We start from the raw sequence: 12643 nt of genomic DNA on the forward strand, positions 1-12643 counted from the left end.
TCCAATTGCTAGGCGGGAGCTAATGCCGCAATCACCTTTAGAGGACATACACACACTGACACCCATACATGCATCTCTCTCTCTCTCTCTCTCTCTCTCTCTCTCGCAGGACAGCGTGCCAATTAGAATACAGGGAGTAAGACTCATAAACACAGGTCTATGTGAGCGCTGGCTCACAAACAAGGACAATTTATAGCCTATTAGTCCTCAAGACAAAAATAATTTTAATTGAAGGGATGACATGTTTTAAAGGACACGATATGAATATGCGAATGCGTTGGTGCTTTTAAAACAGCTTTGATTGATGCTTTGTTTCAGAGACAGGGCGTTAGGAAGAACTTCAGTGACATGCTTTTCAGATCGTTTCACTACCTGGTAAATTCATCTTAAAACACCCTCAGGATGATGCAATAAATATGGCATCATAAAAATCATGACAGTTTTCATGCCATTTCTTCAGCAATATTCACTAAGTCAGCTGACAACTCTGACAGCTACGGTTGCATTAACTACGATTATAACACGCCACGGCTAGAACTCCTGCCTGTTCACATCAACTCCTGTAAAACTATTGATGGACATCAAGGCCATGAAATAATGGAAACTTGTAATACACTTCCTCTGCGTCCAGGGGGTGCTAATGTTCACCTTGCAGTCAGAGGACAATTATTTTGCTGTCTCTTTCTCTCCTGTACACACACAAATATACACCGTCCCCTGTGCATCCAATCACTGACATTCATATATTTAAGTTAATGCATAAGGCAAAAGAGACGGAACCAATTTGGAGGGCTGCTGCTGGCGTGTCAGATAGCGTCTGACCTGCATCAGATTATTTTCCCTCCCTCTCTATAACCCCAGTGATTTGAAAGTTGGGGGTTGGGAGGAAATATTCATAAACCTGCCGAGGACGGCAGTCGCCTGTAAACCACCCCCTCCCGTCCTATATTTATGTTAAACATTTCAAATCATATTTTGGTTGCTCCTTAGTCCTTAAGTGAATTAACAATTCTGCTCATCTCTTTCAGCTCCACATTGCCACGTATCCTCCCCTTTCTCTGTCCATCCGTAACTTCCTCTATCCTAATTTTCTGCCCCATAACCACCCTTTTTGCTTCAATAAAGCCCCATCATCCCATTGCACTAAAGTTAACCACTCACCTTTATCAAATATTTGATATATTTATTAACAAATGCTTTTGGAATCTAGCAATTTACCATACCTTCCCTCTCTCTAGTTCTAGCTCTTACAATTAAACATAAATATGTATCTTTTTCCTTGTATGTGTTGACATGCTTAAAAGATACCCATCGTGCACAAACTTACTCTACACGCACCAAATGAGACCCATCAGGAACGGCTACGGCTCAACTCGGATGGTACTAACATGCTCGACTCGAGTGTCATCTGTGAAGCGCTCCCACATTTCAACGCTCGGTGTTCGCATGACTAGGATGAGAGGAAAAACTTCAACAACACTAATGACAGGCCCTAATAACAGCCCGCTTTGACAGCGTGACTCAAATCCGCTCGGATGCGTGCCTTTAAATAACAGGTTAGCTACGTCCCCATCGCGACGGAGTTCAGCGGCTCATCATCGACACATTCTCCACACACATTCTCAGACAATCTCCAGCCAAAACAAGAGTGCCTCTGTTTACTAAAAGCATTCCAGTGCTTCCCAGGCAGGGGTTCAAGAAAGCCTCTCGTAGCGCAGTCTCACGCCGCTCTGTCCGTCAATCATGAAAGCGAGTTCTAAACACGATTAGAAAAAGAATATAAAAAAGCTTCCATTAAAGCAGCACCAGTATCTTAGATCACAACACCGCCAGGTTTCACTCTTCCACCCCCGTCACTCCTTCCTCCCCTCTCCACCTCTCCTCAGACATCAAACGGCACCCTAGACCTGGCTTCCTAATGCACGCTATTTTTAACTAAGCGTTCCTAATAAGCTGCTGGGAAGCCTGTAAATTTTTCATATGCAAGCACATCTTTCCTTTGTGAAGACACAGAAACACACTTATTTGGTGATTAGCAACTGACAGGGGGAGGAAAAGAATTGAATATTCTTGTATGGAATTGCATGCCTTTCAGAAAAGACGCAGGGCTCCTAATGCGCAATAGTCGTCTTCTTCGGCACCACAGGTAACGGCTGAATTATTAATCAAACAGCTCATTTTAATGCTTTTTAAAGTGCTTTATTTTGATGTGTTAAAATATACTTTTAGCCATTTTCAGGCAGGCGATGCATATCATTATTTCTCCCCATCAAAGCTGAGTGGCACTCGCTCAAAGTGCACAAACAACTCAGCCTCATTTAAAATGAAAGTTGGAAAAAAAATCAAACGACGCTTTAAAAGATTTGCCTTCAAATGCGCCAATGAACTTTTTTGCTGTAGTTTTGGAATTTAAAAAGTAATGATAATAATAATGAAATGTGGAACATGCAAAGGACTAAAATAGTTTTTCCTATCGTGAAGAATGAAGTTAAGTATATCCTTTCGCCTGTGAGGTACAGCTATTGTGAAAAGCCTTGTTCCAGACAGGTGTTCGCCCTGACTACTTCCACCTCACAATCAAACGGCTTCTGCACTGGCACGAATTGAACTCCTCCTCGTGAATGGAACTTCAAACGCAAGATGGCAAACAAAAATTGACATCCATCACAATCAGACCAGCATGCACCTGTCAGAGGACATGACTAATGCTTAAAGTCCAAACTGCACATACATGCATATACTGATGTGTTTCCTAAGTTCCTAACCATTTTTTTTTCAGCACCATTCATATTATTAAGTATACCTTCATTGAGACAAACCATAAGTGCTTTCCATATTATTATAGATATCATTCAGCAAAATTATTAATATTATTATCTCAATCAATCAATACTGTGCAGCCAAGTAGTACATATATTCTTCTAAGAGCGTCATCCAAACACACAGACACACATTATTTTGTTTACTTGCCCTAAAACAGAACTGAAAAAAACATGATTATTTATTTCAATTGATTAATTTTAATATTTTCAAACTTCCCTCTGCACTTTATTAAATATATGGGTTTGTAACTATTTTTGTAACAAATCTTGACTTTAATTTCAGCGAGACAGTGTAGAAGTCAATGTTTTAAAGAATACAGTGCCATTTATATTACATTTTCTAGTTAACATTTTCATTCGTTAAACTAATAAAAAATAAAACATGTATTAATCTTAAAAGTTATTGTTAATTCTAACATTTACTAATACATTATTAAAATCAAAAGTTGTATCTGTAAATATTATTTAAGGGACCTGAGCTGACATGAATAGCAGGAACAGCTGTATTTATATTAGCAAAGATTAACAAAGATTAAAAAACACTGTAACAAAAATGTATTGTTCATAGTTAGTTCATTTGAGTGCATCAACTAAAGCTAAGTCAACTAATGGGACCATATTGTAAAGTTTTACCCCACTTTTTTTAAATGCGGTACATTTCATGCTCAGGTACATATGACTATAGTAACAAACCCGAAGCCAGTTGACTCTCTCTCTCTCTCTCTCTCTCTCTCTCTCTCACACACACACACACACACACACACACACACACACACACACACACAAGCTCGTAACACAGCACGTGCTACAAGCCCTCGCAGCTTTCCGAACACATCAGCAGCACAGCAACGCACCACTGATCTCCACTTACACCTCCACAGGCCTCTCTCTGCTCTCCACTCCACTCCAATCCACTCCAACACCCCAGGCAGCCCCCCTCCTCTTAAACCACACCTCTCTATGAAACCTGACACCTGCACCTGCCACAACCGCCCCCAATCCCAGCCTGCAAAATACTCCTATCTGATAGCATTCTTCAGAGGTGTGTGTGTGTGTGTGTGTGTGTGAGGCAGAGAACACGGTCACATGTGTTCAGACACATGGCTGCTCTGTAACTCTGTACGTAGGCCCTGACTTGTGTTTTTGTCACTTGAACAGATTCGCCGTAATCAGGGCTAATTTTTTTCCTGGGAATTTCAACTAAATCCTCAAGGGTGAGAAATAAAACATATTAAATTAAGGTTGATTCTTGGAAAGAAAGAAAAACTGCTTCTTAAAGTGCACTGAAATATTTGTGGTAAAACATCACCTTATTTAATAAGCCACTACACTGGAGCTGTGGAATATAAAGGTTTCTTAGTGACTATATATGTAAACATCTAGCAGTCCCTTGTTATAATGGACTCCCTGTATAGTGAATTGGAAAGATAGGGCTTACCTGTCCCTTTGGTGAGCTCCCTCTCCCCCCCACTCTCTCTGTCTTTGGTTTGGTCCTCCTGATCTGTGGTGGTCTCACTGGCAGCCTCCACATCCTCACTCAGCTCTCCTGAAGGGGGAGGAGAGGATGGGATATGTAAATCAACACTCCATCAGAATTGGTGGAAGCACTTAAAGGGACGGCAGCATTTTTTCTATAGGAGCGCACAACAATTACATTCTCTGACAACCATTTACAAGGTTATGAGACAAAGCAGACACTTCTCTCCCTTACCATAGATGCTAGACCATATAATTACACAAAATATAATTGCAAGATTATATATATATATATATGCACTTTTACATTACATTTTTCTGTAATAATATATTTGTATCTCCAAAATGCATTTGCAGAATTATATCTTTCACTCTTTTTAAGCACATGATTATTTTCATAATGTCTTATATTTTTGATGGCATCATTTTATAGAGATTTCTTTTAAAACGAGCCTCGACTCCACAGTTATAATTCTTCATTTATACAGGACCATGACACAAATATCTTTATGGCTTCCTCTGTTTAATATGAACATAAAACTGCAGCAAACCGCACACATGTGGTAGAGACATACACACATTTTCCACAGCGGCTCTGAGCATGCAGACAGGAAAAATAATTGTGCGAGTATCGAGAGAGAGAGAGAGAGAGAGAGAGAGAGGAGAGTTTCTGTCCGTCGCTCTCTCCAGTACCTCTCCCAACATTCATAATTACAGTCCCTTGCTGCGGGCCGCTCACCAATATCGGGTTAAGTTCATTTTTAAAACCCAAGGTAATGCAAAGAAAAAAAAAACATTATAAATATTTAAAACTCAGCCCACAATTCATTTTATTTTGCCAAGTCAAATGCAGAAATCCCCTGTAACCATCTTAAAAGCCCCCTGTTCAATATATTAGGCCATTTAAAGGCAGCAAACTCCCAACAATGGATCTCCAATAATGCCATGTGTAAGTAACAGAGAGAAGATGCTGAAGAACAGATAATAAAATGGGCATCAATCCTTTTTATTCCCACCTCGTGCACCCCGAGCACCCCCTTTCCTGGGCCGAGCTTGTTTAAAAGTACCGTGGCTAGCACACACAAACATTGATTTTGCAACAGTAAAGTCCATGGCAGTCAATAAGCCTTATCAGTTATTACACAAGTCAGCTAATTCTCAGCAAATGTACTTAAATGTTCTTTTGAAAATGCCTCCCCCTGCACTCTACACTCTATCAGGTGGGTTATTGATGTATCGACAGGACAACAACGGCCGTTGAAATATCCTGTTCAAATATTCATCTCCACGCTCAAAGAGCGCTATTCCACGACAATATTGGAACCCTTAAACTAAAACAGCTTTTATTGTCGAATAACGTTCCAGCCACTTTAGAAGCCTTCCCGGGACGCGACTTGAATCCGGACCAGCCGGGTTTTTTTTTTTAAAAGCCGCCCCGCAATCCATTAAAGTTTATTCTCATCAGTGTTCGGTTTTTAGAACTGTTAAAGTACAACCTCAATCCATCATTCTTCAAAAACGCTTTTTTGGTCTCTGCATGAACATGGAGCGGCGGATTTAATAAACGCCTCCGCCATAACTCTCTCGCTGCGAGTAATACATCAACATCTCTAAACATTTCCATCTCCTTGACTTAATGTGCTACAAGAAACCATTTGTGTGTGAGCGTGTGTGTGTATCTAGAGCAGTTAAAGCCATTTACATCTGATGGTCTTGTGTGGATTGCTATGTGTAATTCTGCATTTTGTTGCACTGTTTTAATTATTGATGCACCAAGAGGAAACACGACTGGGGCAGACCGTTTGCCAAAGCCTACAATCGCTGTGGTTTCCGCTGTGGCATTCTGGGAGAAAGTAATTACACAAGAGAACACTAGTATACAGAGTCTTCCGTACACTGCAAGGTTATAAAACTACGTGTGTTAATTCACAAGAGTAGTTTTTCAGCATAACAGGCAAATTATTAAATAATAACCTACAGGCGTGCATATACAAAGGAGGCGGTAGATAAACAGAACTGTTGTTCATTTCATCTCAGTCTCATTTTTTTTCTTCTAAAAACAACCACAAAAGCTCCGTAAAGCAAAAACACAGAGATTTGCACCTGTGTTCGGTGTAGATGGAGCACCTAGTGTTTGATCGCAGTATGGATTATGCAGTTAGGCCATATTACTCAAGAGACCACACTGATTCAGTGGAATAACTGCCTATATATACATATAGAAAATGTCATTATTTCACAAACGTGCCTGTTTCTGTTATGTTCCCAAGGCAACGAGCAATTTCCGTTCCCCACAAACCAACATTACCCAGCATTGGGCTGAGTAATGGGCTGGAAAGGCAAAAAAAAAAAAAAAAAAATGAAAGCAACATGCACTGCAGTCTAGATAAATCCACCTTCACCAGGCTGGGAATTACTATATGATATGGAGTCAGAAGCAGCTAGATTACAAAATAATCCCCAGGTAGATTTTACACCTCTAGAAGAGCCGCCAGTGTGTCTAATTCCTGCTCTAGCACACTTACTTCTCTTAATAGAGAGTCGCTTCATGCAACAGCTGCCACCCTAAATCATCTCTCACCTTTTTCTCATCAACCTCTCGCTCCCTGACTATACGCCGACCACCCTCCCCACAGCGGTACTTAGATAGGTAGATATTTAATTCCATGGCCGTGTGTCTAAGAGGCAAATGAATGTGCCTATTCCTCATCTCCACCACCACCGCAGTACACAATGATTAAACCCGGGCCAGCCATAATTAATGAAAGGTCACAAGTGGCCTTAGAGTAAGCTGCAAATGAAAGGACCCACCCAAATGTAGTCATAGATCTGGCCTGGAAATAGATTAAGAGGAAGCACTCGCAGCTATGGCGAGAGGCCATTTGCTAACCCAAATCCTAAAAATGTAAAGGACAATACCCTGAAGGTTAGGCTTTCTAATTAATCGTCCTCATTAACCCGTCCTCGTACAGTGATATTAACTTTTGCCTTAATCTAATCACGCCAACCGAATAAGCCCACCGCAGCGCCTGAAATTACAAAGCAAGCCTGTTCTCGGAGGAAACACAATACCACAACATTTCAACAAATCCAGACATGGAAGGATACAGAAAATGGACTTTAATTTTGTAAGGAGGTCGTCTCGGCGGACTCAGAAACGCACGATAATGTGTGAGAGAACTGCAGATGAAGCATTCAAACCGCGTGCCCAGCACACACAGCCTCTCTCAGCATGCAGTATCTCACGTTCACCTATAGGTGTCACCCTATACAAGCAAGGAAGAGAAATTGGCAAGACACATACACAGAGCAGATGAAGGCAGAGAGGTTAGAAAGGCACAGACAAATATATACAGATCACGGACAGAGAAATATGTGGAGATGACAAAAGCAGATGCTAGACAGGAAGTCAGCGCCAAACGATGAGACTCAGAAGACAGCGCGATTACCTTCAGATGAGGCCGAGCTGCCTTCCCCCGTTTCCCCAGAAGAACGGTGATTACACACATACTAATCATACTGACAGGCACAAACCGCCAAATAAATAATACATGCTAACCACTGCTTCATCCAGCCTCTTCTACCCAGACCGAAGGGCCGGTGTGCATATTCATACCACAAACCCAGCATCGAACTCATCAGGAATCAGCCTGGCACTCTCGAAAATGCGTACACATTGAGGGACCGTACCTGAGAAGCTCTTGGGATCCTCTGAAGGTCTAGAATTGGCTCTCGAGGCGAGTCTCTGGCCTGCCTCGCCTCACCTTTCCTCCAGCCAGAGCGCAGTGGAACGATGTGAGCCAGTCTCTCTGTGAGCGGCTGCTCTTTCTCATTACTCTCATTAGGATTACCGAAGCACTGGTTATCATTTTAACCAGGTGTCACAGCGCACATCACTGTAAATCTGTGGGGCCACATTTCCCCTTCGTCTTCCACCCCCCGTATACCGCTTTCTCCCCCTTATTTTGCCCCACAACAGACAGTTTCCTTGTCTTTAACGCTGCACTGTTGGATAAAAAAGCAATCTTATTTCACACCTCACGGACTCTATCTCTCTCTCTCCCTTGCTTGTCCTGTTTTTTATTTTCCTACGAGATCCCCCCTCTGGCCCCCCGCCATCCCCTCCCGCACCCCTTCCCTATATCAAAGCTGTCCTGACTTCGGAGAGCGCGGTGTAAAATGAAAGTGACAGAAGGGTTCTGCGGGACAATGGGACATAGGCTCCATGCTGGGGGCTTTCACGCTTTGTCCGCTCCTCATATCAGCACTTCTCCGGCCCCGTCCGTGCCCCTCCCACCCCAAACAGGACCCCCCCTCTAAACCACAACACACAAAAAAACACTGCCTTCGTCCCAGACCAGCCGCAATCTGTAGTCACCATCACTGGATGGGCGAAAACCCTTCTGAAACCGACCACCAAATGGATTACAATAAGTCAGGAATAATTGATGATTGGCCGCTGAATTTGAACAAAAATGAAAAGCAGATCAACATAGTGGTCCAGGATAAAATTCACTTATACCACGGTTACCACATCTACATAAGGTGTGAATGGTGATAAACACCTTTTTGGTTCAGAAAAATATGCAGCGTGAATGTGAAATTTCATTTCGTGACGTTATAGAAAAGTAAAAAAACACCTTGGAATATCTGTCAGCCAATCAGAATCTGGAATAAACTAAAGTAAACACTAAAAAATGTCTTCCAGTCAAAGCCACTTCATTACTCCGTTTTTGAAAATAATGCTGTGAGCAAACATAACCACATTATCGTGACATGAAAAAGAACCAAATATTGAAGCAAAACAGTTTACCCATTCAAAACAATGCACTCTGGGTAAACCCCTCCGTCACCATAAACACAGAGCGTGAGTCAGGCAAACGTCAGCGAGACCAACATAGTGCGCATGGTGACCACACTCCCAAACAACGGCAACACCCTCCCTCTCAAACACACCCCAAAACACGAGGACGAATACAGGACAACCTCGCGTTTGTCCGTCTTTATCACTCTCACACACTCTCAAACAAGCACACACTCACCTCTAGCAAGAAAAAAAGGAAAGCTAAATACCTCTTGGTTTAAAGGGCCGTGGCTCTGTATCGGAGCGGGGCTGAGTTATGTGCTAGATTCCTGACCTGCCTTCCAGAAGCCATGGCGTTCGCTCAGCACTGGCCCTGTCGTGACCCCCAAATCTAAATGTGAATGAATACTTTGTGTCTCCATGGGGCTGTGCACCAGAGGGGGGAGGCGCGGGAGGAGGAGGAAGAGGAGGAGGAGGGTGGGCTAGCTAACAGCTAGCAAACTTTAAACATCAAGTTGATCACAAACAGAAGGGAAAGCTCACTCTGCCTTAGAACAAGAGGTTCACGTCACCCCTCCCCCGTCCTTCTCCGTCGGCTCTCCATACACCCTCCGAGCCGACCCCACACGGCCTCTGCGCAACACTTAATTTGATCCCCCAAGCCTTTCAAAATCACTGGCCATTTCAGTGGACGGCTCACCTACTGGCGCAGTCTGTGGCGGAAGGAGACGGCTAATCAGGGGAAATCGAATTTACACCGGCACTGTCAAATCCTCCTCTTCTAAACAGACATCATTTCGTTTCAATACCCGATGTGACATCGCATCACAAGCATGACATTTCCAATAGCTTCTGATCTGTGCCTGACATCATGAGGAAGTGACTTGAAAGTGACATATATCACACCGCTCGCACAAAATTACAGTGAAATACATAAATAAACAGAATTCAGGTTTACCGTGTTGGGCATGTCTGCATTTTGTCCAAGCTATTTTTTTAATCACTTGTCTATGTACACATGTCAGCTGAATGCCTTTGGTCATTCATCTCGATCCAATAAATATCTATGACATGTCCCGTCATTTTACTTTATACACATTTCTTTAAATCATTTTGATTCAGATTGAATGGAATCACATTGAAACATGTATTTTTTTTAAATAATATAATATATTATAGTATATTATCGTATAATTTAATATAATAATATTTACAGAAACACTTGGGTTACATTTGTTGACTACATTAGTTAACACGAACTAACAATTAAAATATTTCAAAAGCATTTATTAATCTTAATGTTATTTTCCACATTTACTAATACATTATTCAAATCAAAAGTTGTATCTTTTATTATTATTTAATGGACCCAAGCTAACATCAACTAACAATGAACAGTCATATTTGTATTAATTAACTTTAACAAAGATGAATAAATACTGTAACACATGTTTTGCTCATTGTTAGTTAATGCATTAAATAATGGGACCATAATAACAATAGACATTTTTATGACTTTTATTTTAAAATTGCCAGGTCATAGAAACCCAGATTTTTTAAGATTTTAAAAATACAATTATGGATGAGTATTTAAAGTACAATCAAAACATTAATGATTTTCCAAGCTCTCAACTGTTATATATGTAACAAACTATGGTGTCAATACCATGGTACAGTCATGACATGAAATGATAATACCACTGGGAATGCTGGTCTCTACACTGTATGTGATTTCAGGTTTTACTATCCTTGTGGGGACATTTGTGCAAACAAACACACACAGGAGCCATTAAGCAGTGTTTGACAGCAGTATCTCAAACACAAAACACATTAACAGCAGAGTAGTGTGCTGTGCTTTTCCTGCCCTGCACTCTGTGAGGTTGAAAGGGCCGCATGGAGGTTGCTCTCCTGCGCCTGGAGACATTTTGCTGCACAAAGGCGAGAACGGACTGTCAGAGCGTCCCTCAACAGCCACAGCACCGCACTACTGGCCTACTGCTCTCGTTCTACCCAAACCTATCTTTTCCTTCTTCATCTTTATCTCATACTGCACTGCTTTCTGTTATTTTGGGACAGGAGGAAAAGGAGGAGGAACGCAAGGATGACAAAAATAAAATAAAAAGTCAAGAAGGGCAACCACATCCAGTCTGATATATTCACCAGTGGCTCGGAAAATGTGATGGTACAGTTGTGACAGCCGAGCAGACCCCCCCCCCCCCCCTCCCATTAAGGGCTGGGGCTTGACGGCGCACTGAATATGTATAACCCGGAAAAAAACGTATTGATTTTTCATTTGGTAAAAAGGGACATAAAAATCATATAACCTGAAACTGTCACAGCTCTTCTGTTCATAGCTCATCTCTCCTCGTGTACGGCACTGGCCACAAACTCAATTTAATTACCAGGTGGAGTGTTTGCATATAGAGAAACACACACAGATTGCATCTGTAAAGGAATTAAGTGTGATATTCGACTTGATCAGTCATATTTGATGTGGAAATGCATGTGTTTGAATGTGAACACAGTGCTAATGTACAAACAGTGACAGGAGAAAACAAACACCAGTTTTTCTCTAACACAATTCAAATGTGATTATATCACATTTCCCCTTTGTGAGAACACAATACAATCGCTGCTTTTCATATTCCAAGCTTTTCATATTTCATATTCAAATGTTGCCTATTAAGGTGGATACTGCGCCAACCAACATGGCGGCAACATTTTTTTGGCTTCATACCAAAAAAAAAAAAAAAAAAAAGTTTGACTGAGGATTTGTGGAGGTCCAGGAAGGTTTGTCCAATGTTTGTGTAAGCCAGCGCCTGTCTATTAACAGCTACTTATCTGTTTACGTCTCTCTTTAGACTGCTCTGCCTGGTACAGTGGGACGTCTGAGAAAGATCTCCGCCTGTCGATATATTGAGCGTGGGATTTGCATATCTTTGTAGTGCATCCATCTGCCTGTGGATCACTCTGTAGAGGTATTAGCTCAGAAAATCAATGCGGTCTGAACGTACGCACGTATGTATGTAGGGACCACCTTGGCGTGCGGTCGTTACGGCGTACGCATGTTGCCGCTCACGGCCTCCGTGTGGGTAATGCAACACGAGTCCACGTTCTTCGAAAAACAGACATTAAGTAAACACAACTCATACTCAAACAAGGCAGCATCCCGCCATAGGTGGGCTCTGCACGCACCAAGGTGTTCTGTAGGAAAAGTGTATCCTGCAATTGAAGACCCCGTGTAGCACCACCCGCTTGTTTATGTCAGCGGACCAGGAGATAAAACAGAATTTTTAAGGCTTATGAATACCAGATGACTTAATCAATTTTATTTTAGAAATATAAGAGTGGGGTTCATATTGATGTTTTTGAGCCCTGGGATTTCACTGCACCCTCGCAGCTGGGAAGGACGTGAGAGGTGTGGGAAGAGCCGCCCGTGTGCAGTGTTCATAAGTTAAGTTGGGTTGTGTTTGGAATTGGAATAGCATTCTAGCATGTTACTCTTACTTTTGTGTACTGTGGATGGCATGCAAATTCTTTG

At 41.9% G+C, this 12643-nt stretch overlaps 1 protein-coding gene across 3 annotated transcripts in view; it reads right to left on the minus strand.

Moving 5' to 3' along the window:
• The window catches only part of zfhx3b (zinc finger homeobox 3b), a 159800-nt gene that overhangs the window by 18098 nt on the left and 129059 nt on the right, over positions 1 to 12643 (minus strand). For all 3 annotated transcript variants that reach the window (XM_081358883.1, XM_081358881.1, XM_081358882.1), the window contains exon 5: positions 4261 to 4368. In XM_081358883.1, the coding sequence (XP_081215009.1) occupies positions 4261 to 4368 (108 nt within the window). The remainder of the gene's footprint in view (positions 1 to 4260; positions 4369 to 12643) is intronic.

Source organism: Scardinius erythrophthalmus (assembly GCF_964197995.2).
Source record: "Scardinius erythrophthalmus genome assembly, chromosome: 2".
NCBI lineage: Eukaryota > Metazoa > Chordata > Actinopteri > Cypriniformes > Leuciscidae > Scardinius > Scardinius erythrophthalmus.